Source organism: Cervus elaphus, chromosome 26 (genome assembly GCF_910594005.1).
Source record: "Cervus elaphus chromosome 26, mCerEla1.1, whole genome shotgun sequence".
Classification (NCBI taxonomy): domain Eukaryota; kingdom Metazoa; phylum Chordata; class Mammalia; order Artiodactyla; family Cervidae; genus Cervus; species Cervus elaphus.
In genome coordinates this window covers 42,199,788-42,219,030 of record NC_057840.1, presented here as the reverse complement: position 1 = coordinate 42,219,030, position 19,243 = coordinate 42,199,788, and the positions used below count along the sequence as shown (strand labels likewise).

The window sequence follows — 19,243 nt, the reverse complement described above, 5'->3', positions numbered from 1 at the left end:
CCTGACTGGGGTCAATCTCCTTATAGTGATATTTTGTTCTCACTAGAACAAGCCTTTTTATTAGCGACTGAACTGTCACTGAATTCTGTTATTTCATTCTTCCAAATGCTTTTATTCCAGTTCCCATAGCCAGTACCCTAAAACCAGCTCTTAGTAGCTCATGCTAGAATTTATACAACAGCTTTTTAACTAGCCTGCCCCTTAAATCAATGGCAGACTCCCTTGCCTGGAAAACTACTTTAAATATGCCTCATGTCAGCTGAAATGCATTTCAGTTTCCTGTTACCAATTACATGTTTGAATTTTAAGGACATCCATTACCTGGTTCCAACTTGTATTTCCTCCATCTGGTAGCATGCCCTTACATTCACCTTGACTGCCAGCAAGCCCTACCCTTTCTGTGAAGCCGGGCTCAGTGGTTCCCCTTTTGGTTTCCCTAGTCATCCTTGGCACAGAGGTGGGGTGGGAATTGTGAAGGGGGTGGAGGAAAGTAACTAAAACACTATGCAGCACGTATTATCTGTCTGTTTATTACTATATTATTCTATTCAGGAAAGGCCCAACTCAGGCCAATAACAGTGTAAAACTTTCTAATTTCTTTACAGAATTCAGGATTTTTTTTTCCCCCAGTTGTTGACAAAGTACCTGATACTTAACAGTTCATTAGAAATAGGACACTGCAGGAAAGACTCCTCTGTTGTACTTCTTTTATATTACTTCTTTTATATTCTCCCAGCAAGCACTCAAGACTTTACTGCTAAGGCCTGGTAATCAAAGCATGAACTTTGGGTTCTAATCCTGACCTTTCACTTATTAACGGTGTGACCGGGGCAACTGGTTCATTAAGCGGGAATCAATGATGCCTATCCTCGGGGTGAAACAAAGGTAAATGTATGTAAACTCTGCAGCGCAGTCCCTGGCACGTGGCGGGTGCACGGTAACTCTATTATCAGGCCTGGCGGAGGTCCCAAGGTCGGTTCACTCGGAAAGACGCTCACTCCGGGCAGTGGTTGGAGAGGCACCGGCCCTACACCGTCCCAGGACCAGGGCTCTTTCCTGCGAGACCGCTTCGGCTCCCTGCTGCGCTCCGATGCGGCTCCCAGAAACACGAGTCTTTCCTCTGGGCTGGAGGCGGGGGGGGACCGGGACCCCGAGGCTAACCCCATCCGGACCCCACCCCACCCCGGCCGCGTCCGGGAAGAAACGGGAACGCAGCCGCCGGCAATTCCCCGGCAAGCCAGCGGGGGCTGGGTCCCCCACCCGCGGGCCGCCCCGGGCGGTGCCTTCACGGGGCGGAGCCCAGAGCCGTACCATCTCTGTCGGGGAGCCGGGGTTGGGGGGTGGAAAACAGCGGCCCTCCCTTTGGCGACGCGCAGTCGCAGTGGGGGGCCCCGCGGCTCGCGCATCCGCCGGGGAGACTGCCGGGCCTCTCTTTCTCGCGTGCGCTGGGCCGGGAGCGCAGGCGGGGCCGACCCCAGGGCCCCGCACCCCACTTCCAGCGAGTTGGGAGCGGCGCGCGCAGGAGGGCGGGGCCGCGGGGCGCGGCGGGGGCCGGGGCCGCGGGGCGCGGCGGGGGCCGGGGCCGCGGCCGGCGCGGGGGGCGGAGCCGCGGCGAGCTCGGGGGGCGGGGCCGCGGCGGGCGCAGGGGGCGGGGCCGCGGCGGCGGTGTCCTTGCGGCGCAGCCCGGGACACCAACGCATCGTCGCAGGTCAGCGCGGCGAGGCGACTCGATCTCCGAGAGGCCCACGGGCGGCGTCCACCATGTTGTCTCGGGCGGCGTGCAGGTGAGGCTCCGGACGACGGGCGCGGCGGTCGGTTGCGATCCCGGCGGGGGCCTCGGTGGGTTGGCGCCGCTGCCCCCCACCGGCCCGCTCGCGCCGGCCCCGCGGGTTCCGGAGCACCTTCGGGGTCCGGGGCACCGGCCTGCGGGCAGGTGGTGGGCCGAGCGCGTCCAGGTGCAGCCGGGTCCGCTGGACCACAGCTTGAGTTTCAGGCTGGAGACTGGACGGGCGGCGGACCGACTGTCCGAAGGCGCCCCCCCCCCCCCCAACCCCAACCTCCTCCTCCCTGGCGCGCGGGTCCACTCGCGGGGCTGCGGAGGCGCGCTCGCGGGGGAAAGGTGGCTGCGCCCTGGGCCCGATCGCGCCGGGTGTTCTTTCTCTGCAGCACGAGCAGGAGACTGGTGCCGGCCCTGGGCGCTCTGGGCTCCCGGCAGAAGCACAGCCTCCCCGACCTGCCGTATGACTACGGCGCCCTGGAGCCTCACATCAACGCGCAGATCATGCAGCTGCACCACAGCAAGCACCACGCGGCCTACGTGAACAACCTCAACGTCGCCGAGGAGAAGTACCGGGAGGCGCTGGAGAAGGGTGGGTGCCGGGCGGCCGGGCTCTGGGAAGCGGGTGGCGGGGCGCTACGCGGCGAGGCGTGCCTGGTAAAGACCAGTGCCCCCCGGCGCCGGGCAGAACCAATGCGCGCGCTCGCGCGTGGACCTGGGGGCGGAATTCACAGGGAGAACAGCCGTTTCATGGGGGAACCCAGGCTTGCATTTGTATGCCACTCTTTATTTTCTTTTATATGCCACTCTTTTGAATTGAGTGAAAATATAATACGGAGTTGGTGTTTTTCTTTTTTAGAGGAGCTCAGTTGACAACCCGTAGTGTGTGAACTTTGTGTTTTGCGTCTGGGGCCGTCTATGGGAAAAAGATGTCTTAACGTTTCTATACAGAATAGTTATTACATTTTTGCATGAGGGAAACCGTTGTTTCCAGGCTGTACGTGTGGCTGAAGCAACACAGTTAAAAGTGTATTTTTTTTTCCTAAAATTTTTCCCCATTTATTTTAATTTGGAGTATAATTGCTTTACAATGTTGTGTTAATTTCTGCTGTACAAGGACATGAATCAGCTATGTTGTCGTTAGTCGCGCCGTCGTGTCCTAGTCTTTGCGACCCCATGAACCCGCCAGGCTCCTCTGTCCATGGGATTCCCCAGGCAAGAATACTGGAGTGGGTTGCCATTTCCTTCTCCATGAATCGGCTATAGGTATACCTATATTCCCTCCCTCTTGAGCCTGCCCCCAACCCACCCCTGTAGGTCATCACGGACACCCAGCTGAGCTCCTTGTGCTATATAGGGAGCTTCCCACTAGCTAGCTATTTCACCTGTGGTAATGTACCTCAGTGCTACTCTCTCAATTCCTACCCCCATCTCCTTCCCACCCGCCCTGTCCAGGAGTCCCTTCCTTCTCTCCATCCTTGCCCTGCCCATGGTTCATCAGTACCAGTTTTCTAGATTTCATATATCTGCGAATTGAATTTCAGTCCTGAGGAACTGGTTGATTGCATTTTAGGCAGTGACTGCTTGTTGACTGGGGACATCTAGTGGAAAAAGGCAGCATTTCAGTCTGGTCGTGTGTGAGGTTATTAGGTAAACAAAAAGAAGAGGAAGTTACCACATTCTGGAAGATTCACTTGTGACCATCAAAGGGATGGTCTGAGGAAAGAAAAAGGTTCTGAGTACGGGAAGAGGTTCTATGATTTAGGGAAAAAACAACTTCGGGAAGAATGTGGTAATGGGGAGAGGCTGGGGTAAATCCCAGTTGTGAAACTTATTAACTGCAAGACAACACATGACACCTATGAATGCCTCTTCGATATTTTAAAAACATCTTAAATGTCAGTCCTTGTGCAATAGAAGCTTTGCTTATTTAATGAAAGCCCCTGGGAAAAAAGCTTTACTTTATCACAATATATTCTACTGTGTTGCCTATAAGTATCAGTGGCACTTTTGTTTATTTAAACAATTATATTTTAAAAACCATTAAGGAGTTACATTTTCATGTTTGAAAATTTGGGAAAAAAGGTGTAAGGAAAAGAACATCGTCAATTTTATCAGAGGTGAGTATCATAAATATTTTTCAAACAAATGTATATACTTGACTTTTATTGTATTCAACAGAGGGAAAAATAACTACTGTGAAGCCAAAGAAAACGTTGAGCTTCAGGAAAATGTTCTTAAAAGCAGACATTAATCCCCCCAAATTTCTATTAAAATTTAAAAAATGTTTATGTAAACTTTAGGAGATTGTAATGAAACTAATTCTCAGTAAGTAAGTTTCTTTTCCATTAGAAATAGTTACTGTTGGCGTTAAAAAAACAATATAAATTCTGTATTTATTTTTAGAGTGATCCTCCAAGAAAAATTAGTAAGGGAAACACTGATCTGTCAGGAAATTATTTTGTAAGCATAGCAACAAAAGTTGGTATCTTCAAGAGAACTCTCAAAAGATTATCTGTGTGTTTAGATATCATTGGCCTTCTTTCTGAACTGCTAAAAACTGGAGGCTTTATTGTTTCAGACAGCACCATTTCTTTTTCTTTTTTTTTTTTAGCACCATTTCTTATGTGTGTTCTTAGCATGCACCCTAACAACAGAAATAGAAAACTTCTTTTGTTATGTAAGCTCCCCAAGGGCAGAGTTCTGCTTGGTTGTGTGTTCTTCACTTTGGGATCTTGTGAGTCATAGGAACTTAGTACTGAATAAGGAAATTCCCATCTTTCCTAATAGTTTTGTTAGTCTGTACCTTCTTCAAGGCGTAGAAAAAAATATCTTATTCTGCCTCCATGTTTGGCAAGGTAGAAAAAACAGCTGCAAGTATGCCATTCTTTTTAAAGTACAGAGGTCAGAGTTCTTTTTCTGTAGAAACTCCATGTAGTATCGTGAGTGCCTGCTATGTTGTAAGGCGATATGTTGAGCCTCAGAGACACAGCAGTGCACGGAAGTCCATTTTTTCGCTGGGGCGCTCCTTCCATGGAGAGACGTGAATAAGAAAATGTGCAGTGTGTTGGGCTGAAGTCCTATCGAGGAAAGCAGAGTAGGGGAAGTGGTCTGGAGGCGGGTGGGCATTCCCATTTAATATTGTGGTTAGAGAAGCCTTCTGATGTGGTTGATGCTTCAGTGGAGACTTGAGAGGGAATGGGGGGTGAACCCGGAGGTTGTCAGGAAGAGTGTTCCAGCAAAGGCTGCAGCGGTCAGTGGAAGCCCTAAGCTGGCCGCATGCCAGGCCGGCTATCTAAGTGCCGGGAGAGGCCGCTGTGGCCTGAGCTGGGCCAGCAGGGAGATGCAGAGGGCTCTGTGACACGCACCCCTGTAGCAATTGTAAGGACTTGGGGTTCACTCTGAGAAGAGCAGCCTGCAGAGGGGTTTGACCCCAGCTGTGCCATGACCAGTTTGAGGTTTAGAGAAGCCCTCTGACCGCTGTGTTGAGAATAGACCGTAGGGCGGGTGTGGAAGCAGGAGACAGTGGGAGATGGGGACACGGAGGTTGGAGGAAGGGATGAGGTTCTGGATGTTCTCTGGCTTTGCTGCTGGGTTGGATGAGGGCTGTGAGAGGAAAGGAGTTACAAATCACCGTGTCATCAGAAATGCCCTGAGCAAACACCTGGCACTCACTGAGATGGGGGAGGCCTTTGGACAAAAGAGTTTGAGGTTGAAGGTCAGCAGTTCAGTTTTGAGTAAGTTGAGTTTTTTGGTAGTATAACCATGCTAGTAGGTGGTTGTCTATCTAGAGCATGAGAGTTGAACATTTTCCATATAGCCTGTATATGGAACCATCTATTTTATAGCACTCCACTATTTTCTTTGTTAGGTCATTTACTGAAATCTTTTCTGTTTGAGAAAACCGAGTTCTTTGAAGCCCAGGAGTGAATTTTCTACTAGCTTTGCCACTCTTGGCCACTAGCTGTTTGCCACGTTATTGATTGAACTGAAAATTCACTGGGACACATAATTTGGGGAAGGCTTTTTGGTTTTTTTTTGGTAAAATACTGAAATGGTGAAGTTTTGGGACCAGTTGTTCTGTCACTCAGTCATGTCCGACTTTGCGACCCCATGGATTGTAGCCCACCAGGCTCCTTTGTCCATGGGATTCTCCAGGCAGGAATACTGGAGTGGGTTGCCATAAAGAGCAAGAATTTAAAGAAAATATGTTCGTATTTTAACCTTTCAGGTGATGTTACAGCTCAGGTAGCTCTGCAGCCTGCGTTAAAGTTCAACGGTGGGGGCCACATCAATCACAGCATCTTCTGGACAAATCTGAGCCCTAACGGTGGTGGAGAACCCAAAGGTTGGTTTAAACTGGGGCAATCTTGGCTTCATTTTGTGCACAGTAGGAATGACTTGATTTTCTTAAGTTACCTTCATTCTCCCTGAGGTATCATGATGGCATCTCACAGCAGAGAGTATGGCAGAGTTGTAACTTTCAGAGGGGCACGTGCGAGAGTGCAGAATACATCCAGGGAATTATGCACACATGCACACACATAATACCACATGTAGTGGTGTCTCCTGGTCAGAATGCACTGTGCATCAGGGGAAGACTGAGTTTTTAGGAAAGATGAATTTTCATTTACTGGCTCTAGGCCCTGGGATAAGATGTTAACCATTCCATATCTTACTTTTCTTCATCTGTATGATATGGGGATAATTATAGAGTTGTTTTAAAAATTATGTCATTATAGAATAGTGCCTTTTGCTATTATTTTACTACTCTTTCTAACTGATAAAAAAGTAAATTGTCCCAGAAGAATAGGTTTGCCAGGACAGTTGCAGGTAACCAAGGAGTCCAGAGCTGCTGGGCTTGTTCGCTCTGCTTGTTCACTTGACTTCCTGTATGGTGCGTGGAGTCCTGTAACTTTATCCTTCCCATCCCAGGGAAGGTATGGGGCATAAACAGAGCTCTCCACCTTTGTCTCTGGTCTTCTGGCATCTACCTTTAGTTTCTGAGGCATTTTTAATCATATTCTAGAAGGCACCTTATGCATTTGAAATAAGAAATTTCATTTGAAAGTAAAGATGACTGGAGGAGTAAGTATAGGGAGCTGGAGAATTTTTTTCTGAGGTAGATCTTCAGACCGTGACTTAATACTTCTGAGGTGTTGAGAGTTACCAGAATATCTGTGTTCGTATGTGAACGTACACCTATGTTCATCCAGCAGGTTTTGGCACTCTGCCATTTTTGTGTTATCCATGCCCCTTTATCTCATCACTTGTGCTTATAATAGATGATTACTTTAAAAATTAAAAAGAAATTGAATATTTATTTTTTCGGCCGTGCCGGGTCTTAGTTGTGGCATGTGGGATCTAGTTCCCTGCCAGGCAGCAAACCTTGGCCTTGGGGCATTGTGAGCACAGAGTCTTAGCCACTGGACCACCAGGGAAGTCCCTCGATGATTACTTTTAGACCATTAAAATAAGTAATATTTTTGGCCTAGTTGATTTAGTTGATGTGCTCAGTCTAGAATTGTATTCTGTATTACTACAGAATAAAAAGGGTGATAACCCTTAAAGTGTACCCTTCGTTCACTTAAGAGGCAACATCACTCTTTTTAAAATGATGTAGTAATTAAGATAGGAAAGATCTTGGCTGCCTTGGAGAAGCAAATCTCAGCCATAACATTTAATTCCCAAATTGAGACAGAGTAGGTAGGGTAGGATTCAAAGTAAAATCTTCTGTTGAAGGGAAAAAAGAAAGCTAATGGAAAATACTGTTTTCTTTCCTTGTGGAACTAGCACTGTGAGTGAAAAAAGTCCCTCTAACATGTTTCAGTAACACACACGTGAATTACAATTCTGAGACCTGCTGACTGTCGTGTCAGGAGGAGTGACGCTGTGTTTTGTAGGCTCGCTGGGTTATGTAGGGTTTTCTGTGTTGTCTAGTTGTGTCTTGGGCCATAAGACAATAATATTTGATATATGTACTAAAATATTTTATTGTAGTTGTTGTAATCTCTTCATTCATGGGTGGTTTTTGTAACCTTTTTTTTTTGTTTCTGTTTTTAATAGGGGAATTGCTGGAAGCCATCAAACGTGACTTTGGTTCCTTTGCCAAATTTAAGGAAAAGTTGACTGCTGTATCTGTTGGTGTCCAAGGCTCCGGTTGGGGTTGGCTCGGCTTCAATAAGGAGCAGGGACGCTTGCAGATTGCTGCTTGTTCTAACCAGGATCCCCTGCAAGGAACAACAGGTTAGAATTCTTTATTCTGGAGAGATGGTTTGTTATAAAGCATTAACTGTGAATTGAAGACTAGCAGTGTTTAAACCTTCCTGAATACGTTTTCAGCAGATCTTTGGAGCCGATACCCAGAGTCTTGTGTGAGCAAAAATGCTTTCCAGGTCCTTGATATTTTATAAAATTAGCACATGTAATTTTAGAGATACATTAACAAAAAAGATTTTAAACATAAGCTCTGCTTCATTTGATAGATAATTTGTACAGAATAATTACATGCACTGGAATAAAAATCTAAGGTTAGATAAACAACATGAAGGAGGAAAAGAGACACAGGCTGGGTCTGACTTCAAACCTTGGACTCTCCTCCCCTCTGCTGAGCACCTGTGGCTAAACTGGGACCAGAGCTCGGGTTTCCAGAGTCTGCCTTGCCTAGGGCTTTGGCGCAGGAAGAGACTGGGCTTCGAAGCTACAGGCTGGGCTCACGAAATCCTTTTTCATGTTGAGCCAGATGGAAGTAGCAGCTCTTTAGGGAGTAGGCCTAAGGATCCAGCAGTCAGCTGGAACTCTGATGAAAGGTGATCGCATCAGTTAGCAGTTGGTCTCGTCCTCATTTTCCTCCTCTGCACATGTCAGGAGACTTCCTTACGTGACTCACTGCCCCAGGTCTGTCCAGATTTAGCCAGAATCTAAGCCGATCTCTTTGGAGCCACAGAATTGGGAAGAACAAAGATTTGTGAGCCCTGAGTGTTCTAGAGTCAGGTACCTGACCCAGAAAGCTGTGATTGGTGAATCTTAGCAACACCGCCTTCTCCCCGCTTGAAGAAAGCCAATAGGAATAAAGATAAATGAAAGTCATGGCAGTTTATTTATGGGAAAAGTCTTGTATGAATTTTGTTGCCTTAATTATAAATGATTAGTGGCACACCTCAAGACGGATTTAGACACATTGTTTGATGACTGTTTTCTTAGAGGAGGACTTAACCATTGGAGAGGTTTCTTTTTTTTTTTGGCTGTACTGTGTGGTGTGGGATTTTAGTTTGCTGACCAGAAATCAAACCCACGCCCTCTGCAGTGGAAGTGTGGATTCTTAACCATTGGACCTCCAGGGAAGTCCCTAGAGAGGTTTCTTAAATGAATGTTTTGTAGATTTAGCTAATTCCAGGCAAGAATACTGGAGAAGGAAATGGCAACCCATTCCAGTATTCTTGCCTGGAAAAGCCCATGGACAGAGGAGCCTGGCAGGCTACAGTCCATGGGGTCACAAAGAGCCAGACACGACTGAGCGACTTCACTTCATTTCATTTCACTTCATTTAAATTACTTAATTTCTGAAATGTGCATCTTTTCCTTAAGTCTTATTCAGTTTTCCTTGTTAACTTATATTAATATCGCATATAAACACTTTGCTTCATTTATTTATTTTATTGAACTATAGTTGGTTTACAGTGTTGTGTTAATTTCTGTTGTACAGGAAAGTGACTCACTTTTATTAATTATCACACATACACATCATAAATGCTTTGTGCTCTCTGTGACTAGCATTAGCCCAGGGGAGCAGAGCAGGTTTTTCATAGCCCCCCACGAATGCACAGCAGCTTTAGAAGGTACTCAGGCACGCTGGAGACCTGAGTTTGATCCCTGGGTTGGGAAGATCCTCTGGAGGAGGGCATGGCAACCCACTCTAGTAATCTTGCTGGGAGAATCCCCATGGACAGAGGAGCCTGGCAGGCTGCAGTCCATGGGGTCGCAGAGAGTCAGACACAACTGAGTGACTTAGCGTACACATGGCCACGACTGCAAACGAATCACACCCTTTTTGAGACTCCTAGTAAGGACCACTGAGAACTGGCTCTTGGATAAATTTGTTGATTTTAAGAATACCTGTTAAATACTGTGGTTAGTTGATTTTTCCCAAGTCTGTTTCAGTTATTTTTCCTATTTATCACATTTTCTTCTTCCAAAGAGTAAAGCTTAAAATCTTTTAGGATATTTATTCTTATGCAGATTTCCTATATATATCATATATAAGAAACTGAGAAGAGGTCGAGAATGTGGCCAAGGGTAATTCTGTGTGTGTAGGACGGTTAAAGCGAGATGCGGCATTTCAGAGTGAATCTCATGGTTTTCGTTTCTTTCTCCTTCTTTCCAACAGGTCTTATCCCCCTGCTGGGGATTGACGTGTGGGAGCATGCTTATTACCTTCAGTATAAAAATGTCAGGCCTGATTATCTGAAGGCCATTTGGAATGTGATCAACTGGGAGAATGTAACTGCAAGGTACATGGCTTGCAGCAAGTAAACCGTCAGCCTTACACTGAGTATGCCAAGCTCTTTCTGACTATTTTTTCAGAGAACCACATAAACCAGTAAGCTGCTCCATTGTAGTGTTTCTGAGTGTGGCTTGTTCAAATATTTGATAAACATAATCTACTGCTATGGATAATCTCTTTTAAAAGTTTGTTATTAGGCAACTGTTTGAAAATGTTAAGTGCTTTGTATGATTTAGCCTTTTGATTGAACATTTTCTTCGGAGAGCTAAACTAGCTAGGAGGTGGTAATTGTCATCATAAAACCATCAAAAAAACTTCATCCCCATGAAGCCTTTCTAATCCCGTTCAATCGCAGTTACAGAAAATCTAATCTTTTTTGCCCCAGTTGCTTAATAATAAAATATTAAATTTATTTCCCAAGGGAAATGCTTAGTTTTCTATTGAAAATTGCTCTATTAGTAATCCTCTGTCCAGTATTTTTTCTGATAGTTGCCACCCCGTGTTCTTTAATTATTTTCTGATCACATGTTACATAGGGTTAACACTAACCATTTTGTCATTAAGAATATATATGACTTGATTGCTGAGAATTGCTTTATTATGAGAAGGAAATAGTAGCGCCTCTGAATTTTTCTGTAGCAAGAAAAATAAAGACTTTTGTGAAATTTTGTCTTGAAACACAAAAGTGTGTGTTGTCTAAGCGCTCAAAAGGGACAAATTATGGCCTAGTTAACAATGACAGGGCTGTGGCCACAGAACTTCTGGCTGGGCACTCACCCCTCTTCCGGGTCTGTTCACGACGCCTCCCTCTCGAGAGAACCAGGCTGGGTCAGGTCCTGCCTCCCAAGTGATGAAAGACACGTTGGTTTCTGGATGGAGTCAGATTCATGCCCCGCTCTGGAACATTTATTTGCAAAGATATGTTTTTCAGTAATTTCATCCATTTTGAGTTTTTTTTTTTGCTTTTCTTTTAGAAAAGATACAATCAATATAGAAGCTTTATATTGCTTTATTGGTTTTTGCAATAAAAGGAAGATTACCCCTAATTCAGGGACACAGCAAATTACATTCCTGCTTAGTTTTTTCCACTGGAGCTGTTCCGTGCAGCAGGGTCTTTTTTGTATTTGGCTTCACCTTGTCAGCTGTTCCATGTTCTTCATCATATCCCTCCTCATCGTTAACGGGTGTAAAATACTTTATCAATTGGACACTTCCTAATATATTTTACAGTCCTGTTACTGAAGATTTCATTTATTTTGTTACAAATAATGCTATTATTTGTGGCAGTCCACATAGCTTTTACCTTTCTGTTGGAATATTTTCTCTCTGTAGGTTTCCTTTCTTAAACTATTTAGTAATGGTGTTTTCTCAAATTTATTTTTTCATTTAAAAAGTTTCCCCCCAACTCTACTATCTGTGGGTTTTTTTTTTTTTTCATGGAAAAATGGAGTGACTTAGCAGTTTCAATATTGAAGACTGAAGTATTTTAAAAAATTTAAATTCAAGGCACTTTTCTTTCAGAGTTCAATTAGAAAAGCAGTCTTTCTGAATTGTCAACCGCATTTATGAGACTAGTGTTAACTGTGTGTGTGTGTGTGTGCTTGTGGATTGAAAATGACTCGGAGACTATGATTGCCATCCTTTATATATCAAGTAGAGTGGCTTTCATGGAGCACAGCTAAGAGCTGAGTGACTGCAGCTAACATACGTCTTACATACACACATATGTGCCTGTGTATCTAAAGGCAGTTGTGTGACCACTGGTTATGTGTATATTGTATACAGATATACATGCCTATATATATAAACAAGGCAGTGAACTCTGTAAACAGACTATGGAGGAAATAGGACCTTTTTGAAAGATGGGCTTTTGACTACAAGTAGTCTTCTAGATCATGAACTATCAAAGATAATGCAGAGACTACTGACATATCAAGCTGTTGGACTCTTACTAAGCTTTAAGACTAACAAAAAATTCAATGTTGAAATTTCTATGGGGCTCTATTTTTGCTTTGCTTGTATTAAGTGACAACAAGGGAAAGCATACTGTCCTCCACTAAAGTTTTGGATTTTAAGAGACTTCAGATGACATACGCAATACAGATTTTAATCATCCAGCAGAAAATAAGATTCTAAGATTCTGATTAGCCCTGTTTTTCATGGTAGAAAAGAAACAGAAAAGGTAAAACAGCATTTCTTCTGGAAACAGCAAGGAAGGGTTTTGTGACCGAAGCAGCAGAGCCCGCTGTGGTCTCAGATGAGCTGCAGGAACCTTCCTTAGCATGATCAGGGCTGCAGGGGAACAGGACAAAGGACAAAGGGTGTTTGTGAAACAGAACTGTTGTGTAATAATGAAACTTTGATACTGAGAAATTACAGCTTCACTGCAAATCTCCGATTCATGATTCTAAAATGAGATTTGAGTTTCTGTTGAGTGCCTTGAGAAAGTAACATTGAAATCATAAAGTTTAAGACTGACATATGCTATCAGTCACATCTTAAAACGAGGTAGAAGTACGTATTTTGTTTCTTGTTTTAATTACAGAGGACTACTCTTTGGGAAAGCTGTGAGGTAGCTGTTTTCTAAATGAAATCTCATTTTCAGTCACGCTCTCACAATCCCATCAAGCTAACGTTCTGTGTTCTAAGGTAGATGTGGTACCTACTAAAAATCCTGTAAGGTCCTGTAAAGTTTTCATTTAGCTATTCATTAGAGAAGCATTTATTTTCATAATGTAAGTGTGAAGTTTTTTGATTGCCAATAAAAGAATCTGTTCGCTATCAAAAGAGGTCTTTATTAAATACATGCGCCAGAATATTTATAATCCTACAGTGCTTTATCATTTTTACTGTAGGAAAGGAATAATAAATGATAGGTAGTTGAAATTTTACTCTAAAAACCCTGAAGACATATGAATTCTATCTCCAGTTATAGAGCATTTTATATGATAAATTATAATGTTAAAACATCTTTTTTTTGGTTGTGTTGTGTGGCATGTGGGATCTGTTTCCTGACCAGAGATTGAACCTGTGCCCCCTGCATTGGGAGTGTGGTCTTAACCCCTGGACACCAGGGAAGTCCCAATCATAACATCTTAGAACATTACCCAAACACAGAATCTTGTCTTAACTCTAGGAAAAAAGATTTTTACCACAAGGACAGAGGAGCCTGGCAGGCTGCAGTCCATGGGGTCGCAAAGAGTCGGACATGACTGAGCGACTAACATCATATCACATCTTGAGTGATTATATTTTATTCACTTGGATGTTGGAAAGTATGAGATTAGTGAAGCTCTCCCCGGACTGTTAGTCCACCTGACTCTTGAGCAACTCAGGTCCTTAGTAGCGCAGACACTTCACAGTCAAAAATCCGCCTATAATATAGAGTTGGCCTCTGACCAACTTCGGATCGTGTACTTTGTGTGTTTATTGAAAAAGATCTGCGTGTCAGCGGACCTGTGCAGTTCAAACATGGGTCAGCTATATACTCTTGGGAAGCAACGTGAGGTTTGCCCATGTTTGGGGAAGCCACGTGTCAGCACACTAATATAGCGTGCTTATGTTAGTAATGTACGCTTCTTTTGAGCAGCTTCTGGAAGACACTTGGAAAAAATAAGGCATCTCAACTTTAGTCTGAAAGGGAAAGAACAAAGGCCTCGTCTCTTCGGTCTGCTCACGGTTGTCCCCCGAGTGTCCCGTGGCTGCACCCCGCACCTCCACGCAGAGTGTGGCTGGCATGTCATGTTTCCTCGGCTCCCATGAAAACATGAGCTCCAGGAAGGCCCAGGGCAGAACGTCCCTTATCATTCGTGTGTCTCTGGTATGGAGCACACAATTCTGGGCCCACATTAACATTTTTTATTAAATGATGTGATTTGATAGAACATCATGGAAATCAACCCCAAATACTCATTGGAAGGACGGATGCTGAAGCTGAAGCTCTAATACTTTGGCCACCTGATGCGAAAAACTGACTCAGGGGAAAAGACCCTGTGTCAGAAAGATCCCCTGGAGAAGGGAATGGCAGCCCAGTCCAGTATTCTTGCCTGGAGAATTCCATGGACAGCCTGGTGGGCTACAGTCCATGGGGTCACAAAGAGTCGGATACAACTAAGCGACTAACACACTGATGCTGGGATAGATTGAGGGCAGGAGAAGAGGGTGGCAGAGGATGAGATGGTTGGGTGGCATCACCAACTCAGTGGACAGGAACTTGGACAAACTTTGGGAGATAGGGACAGGGAGGTCTGGTGTGCTGCAGGCCATGGGGTCACAGAGTCGGACATGACAGTGACTGACAACAGCAACATTATATTGTAAATACATGTATCCTCCAGGCTCAGAAGTTACTAAAGCCCACAAAGCAGCCCCAGAGAGTGTCTGTGACCACAGGGCCTTTGCACATGACTCAGAAGAGCAATGGGTGGTACTGGGAGGCCTGGGCCCTGGTCCTGATGCTTTCAGTACCTGCGTGATATGGGTCAGCATGCCTGATTCTGGTCCTTTCCCGTTCATGTAAAATGGTGGATTTGGAAAGATGATCTTAGGTGCCGACTCCAGCATTTTATGGATTTATTTGTGGATTAACTAAAATCATTGTAGCCAAGTGCATACTGATGATGCCGAATGGTCATGTCATTTACAAAAGCTGTTCAGTTTATATCCTTTAAACAAAGATTCTCCAACCAATCACATATTTGCTGGTAGTACTGTCTTCCAGCTTTCACTGGGGCTCAAGGAGAAAACCAGGAGGAAGAAAACCAGGAGGAAGAAAACCGAGTCTTTGGCTCCTAGCCCTCATCAGCATGTCAAAAGCCACGGTTCATGATCACACCTCATGTTTGTAGGGAGCGGCATAGCACAGGTGTGGAGCTAGGCTGCCTGGGTGTGTCTTTGTTCCATCACTGTATTTTTGAGGTATATGCTAGTTGCTATACTGAGAGCCTCTGAATGAAGAAATTCTAGACGTTGTTTTTCTCTCTCCTATATTAAGCTCCAAGCATTTGATCTGGTTGACGGTCTGCTCTCTTAGTAGTAATTCACATACCAGGCTTCTACTGAGGCCCCGCCAATTTCACTGCATGGCTTCCATGGTTCCTGTGCAAGTGAGGAGCAAACTGGCATCTGGGGAGAAGGCAGGGAGAGTTGCTCACGGGAAGCTTTATGGCCTGGCACACATCACTCTGCTCCCACGTCGCTGGCTAGAAGTTAGCCATGCAGCAACCCCAAGCCAGGGGTGCTGCTGGAAAGAGAAGCGTGTATGCTCAGGACAGAGAACCCGGAGTTACTGAGCGGGTCTCTAGGCTCAGCACGGCGTGCCTTCCTGGACACAGCATCTGTTTCATTCTCATCCTGGGAACACTTCCCGTTCTCCAAGAGAGACAGCCCAAAGTCCCCACCCCAAATAAGGCACAGTCCTTTCCATCAGATTTATTTGTGGCCCTGTGTGGTTGGGTGACCTGTGAGCCAAAAAGTCAAGGTGTCTGCTGAGATAAACAGTCCTGTTATCAGAGAAGAGATGCTCAGCACTCGCTGGCCTGGGGAATGACGAGAGAAGTCCCGTGATGAGACCTCGATTCTGCTCCCTGGGAGGAGTTTTATTTTTAATAATTAAACATTTTATATATATATTTATTTATTTATTGGCTGTGCTGGGTCTTCATTGCTGCCCGAGCTTTTCTCTAGTTGTGGTGAGTGGGGGCTACTCTCTCGGGGTGCGTAGGTTCCTCACTGCGGTGGCTTCTCTTGCTCTGCGGTTGCAGAGCATGGGCTCTAGGCGCACAGGTTTTGGTAGTTGTGGCTTCCAGGCTCTAGAGCACAGACTCAATAGTTGTAGCTCTTAGGATTAGTTGTTCCAAGGCGTGTGGGATTTTCCTGGACCAGAAGTTGAACCCGTGTCCCATTGCAGCACTATTTGTAACAGCCAGGACATGGAAGCAGCCTAGATGTTCATCGACAGATGAATGGATGAAGAAGATGTGTGTGTATATATATATACACACACAATGGAATATGACTCAGCCATTCTTTTTTTGAATGAAGTAATGCTGTTTGTAGCAATATGGATGGACCTAGAGATTATCATACTAAGTAAAGTCAGCCAGACAGAGAAAGATAAATATTCTGTAATGTCATTTGTGTGTCCTTGGGTGCTTAGTCGCTCAGTCGTGTCCCTTTATGTGTGTAATTGAAAAAACAGTACAAATGAATTTATTTGCAAAACAGAAAGAGACTCACAGGCATAGAAAACAAACTTATGGTAAACAAAGGGGTAGCTGAGGGGGCCGGTAAACTGATTCATTTGAGAAGACTCTGAGGCTGGGAAAGATTGAAGATGGGAGGAGAAGGGGATGACAGAGGATGATGGTTGGATGGCATCACCAACTCAATGGACATGAGTTTGAGTAAACTCCGGGAGTTGGTGATGGACAAGGAGGCCTGGCGTGCTGCAGTCCCTGGGGTTGCAAAGAGTCGGACACGACTGAGTGACTGAACTGAACTGAACTGAGATTTGCAGATGCACACTATTGTAAATAAAATAGATAAACAACATAGATTTATGGATAGCTCTGGGAACTATATTCAACATCTTATAATAAACTATAATGGGAGAGAATAAAAAAGAACACATATAAACATACGTGTGTATATATAAATATGTATGTATGTATATGTAACTGAATCACTTTGCTGTCTGCCTGAAACGAACACAATGTTGTAAATCAGCTGTACTTCGATAAAAAAAACTCAACCAACTTGCTCCAAACGGAACTCTGGATTATGCCTACTCCCGAGTCTGCTCATTTCTTTTCCGTCTCAGTAAATGGTAGCACCTAATAGCTTGAACCCAGAGCCCAAGTTACTCTTGTCTTCTCTTTCTCTCACTTTTATATCCAATTTAGCAGCAACTCTTTTGCCACTTCTACTTTCAAAATATAACTTTCTCACCCCTGTAATCTCTTACCTGTATTTCATCCCAAAAGCCCCCTAAATGGGTTTGCAGCTTCCATCTTGCCTCCCTAGAATATCTTTCTGTAGCAACTGGAATAATCCAAGAAGTGTCTGCTTCTGCTGAAAACTCACCAGCGACCTTTCTTTACTCTTAGAAAAAAGTCTGGAATTCCTTTAAAAAAAAAAAATGTATATTTATTGTTATTTTTTTTTTTATACTTATTTGGCTGCCCTGGGTCTTAGTTGCGGCCCTAGGGATCTTTAGCTGTGGCGTGTGAGATCTAGTTCCCTGACCAGGGATCAAACCCAGCCCCCTGCATTGGGAGCTCAGAGTCTTAGCCACTGGACCAGCAGCAAAGTCCCTAGAATTCTTTCCCAAGACCTTCAAGGTCTCGCATGGTCTGTTTCTTCCCTGCTTTTATCTCATCTCCCATCACATCCTCCTCACTCCTCAGACCCCAGGGGCCCGGACTCTGCATTTCCAAGGCCCCTCTTAGTTCCTTTATACCTTTGCCCCTGCTGTTCCCACCCCCTGGGAAGCCACTCTTCTCTTCTTCCCAAGGGTACCCTTCCTCACTGGGCCCTCCCAGGCCATCCGCGGTAAACCTCAGTATTTCCTTCCTAGGACAGTCTACGATTATTCTCTTTGACGATTTATTCCTTCGCTTGTTTACGACTTGCGCTTTCCCATTAGCATGTAAGCATCCTCAAGGCCCTTCATAGATGAATCTCGGGGCCTGAGTCTAGCGTACAGTTGGTGATCAATGAACAACTCTCCTGTTCCTGCAGCAGGCCCTAAGGGGGTCTTCAATATGCAATTTGAAACCCCCCCTCAGAGTAGAAATTCCCAGGGGTTCCTATTGGTTCCAGAGTTTGTGGTCCTTCCGTGTGTGTGTGTGCATGCCAAACTGCTTCAGTGTATCTGAATCTTTGAGACCTCATGGACTGCAGCCCGGCCAGGCTCCTCTGTCCATGGGATCCTCCAGGCAAGAATACTGGGGTGGGGTGCCATTCCCTTCTCCAGGGGGTCTTCCCACCCAGGGATCGAACCCAAGTCCCTTACATCTCCTGCAATGGCGGGTGGGTTCTTTACCACCAGTGCTAACTGGGATGCCAGTATCCTTTTTGTTTTTGTTGTTGCTGTTATTTAACAGCTTTTGTTTAATTTGGAGATATTATGTTGATCTTTTTCTCACTTTATTTTTAACTTTTAGTTTTTATTTGTTTAGAAAGTTCTTCTTTTGGCTAGAAGTTTGTCAATTTTTTTGGAACTCCGGTTCTAGTAGATTGATGAGCTCTGTTCATTTTTTGTTCTTTCAAGGGATTTCTCTTGTTTTTTTTTTTTTTTTGCCACACTTCAAGACATGTGGGATCTTAGTATCTTAGTTCCCTGACCAGGGATGGAACCTGAGCCCCTTGCAGTGGAAGTGCAGAGTCTTAACCGCTGGCCCACCAGGGAAGTTCCTCAAATATAATACCTTGATGAATGTTTATTAGGTTGGAGTGACATAGGGACACAGAGCCAGGTAATTTAGTGTTGTAGCTGTCTTCATGGAATAAATTTTCCCCTAGGAAGTTAACACTCTGTTTGGCTGACTTAACAAAATACCCTAGACTTGGCTCTTGGACTGCAAGGAGATCAAACCATCAATCCTAAAGGAAATCAGCCCTGACTACTCACTGGAAGGCCTGATTCTAAAACTGAAGCTTCAATACTTTGGCCGCATGATGCAAAAAGCCAACTTGTTGGAAAAGACCCTGATGCTGGGAAAGATTGAAGGCAGGAGGAGAAGGGGGTAACAGAGGATGAGATGATTGGATGGCATCACCAACTCAATGGACATGAGTTTGAGCAAAGTCTCGGAGATGGTGAAGGACAGGGAAGCCTGGAGTGCTGCAGTCTGTGGGGTTGCAAAGGGGTCAAAAAGAGTCGAAAAGAGTCGGACACCACTTGGCAACTGAGCAATGACAAGACTTGGCTCAAAGGCCACTATTACTCCCGAGGGAACCCA

General features: G+C 44.9%; 2 protein-coding genes across 2 annotated transcripts; one reads left to right on the top strand and one right to left on the bottom strand.

Moving 5' to 3' along the window:
* Nucleotides 1-863: 863 nt before the first annotated feature.
* Nucleotides 864-1,700, bottom strand: LOC122684269 (translation initiation factor IF-2-like). Its single transcript, XM_043888273.1, has one exon. The coding sequence runs from the start codon at nt 1,698-1,700 to the stop codon at nt 864-866; it is 837 nt and encodes a 278-aa protein (XP_043744208.1).
* Nucleotides 1,624-10,958, top strand: SOD2 (superoxide dismutase 2). Its single transcript, XM_043888243.1, has 5 exons — nt 1,624-1,784; nt 2,167-2,369; nt 6,009-6,125; nt 7,844-8,023; nt 10,164-10,958. Exons 1-5 carry the CDS (start codon nt 1,762-1,764, stop codon nt 10,307-10,309), a joined length of 669 nt encoding a protein of 222 aa, XP_043744178.1. The 5' UTR covers nt 1,624-1,761; the 3' UTR covers nt 10,310-10,958.
* Nucleotides 10,959-19,243: the final 8,285 nt, after the last annotated feature.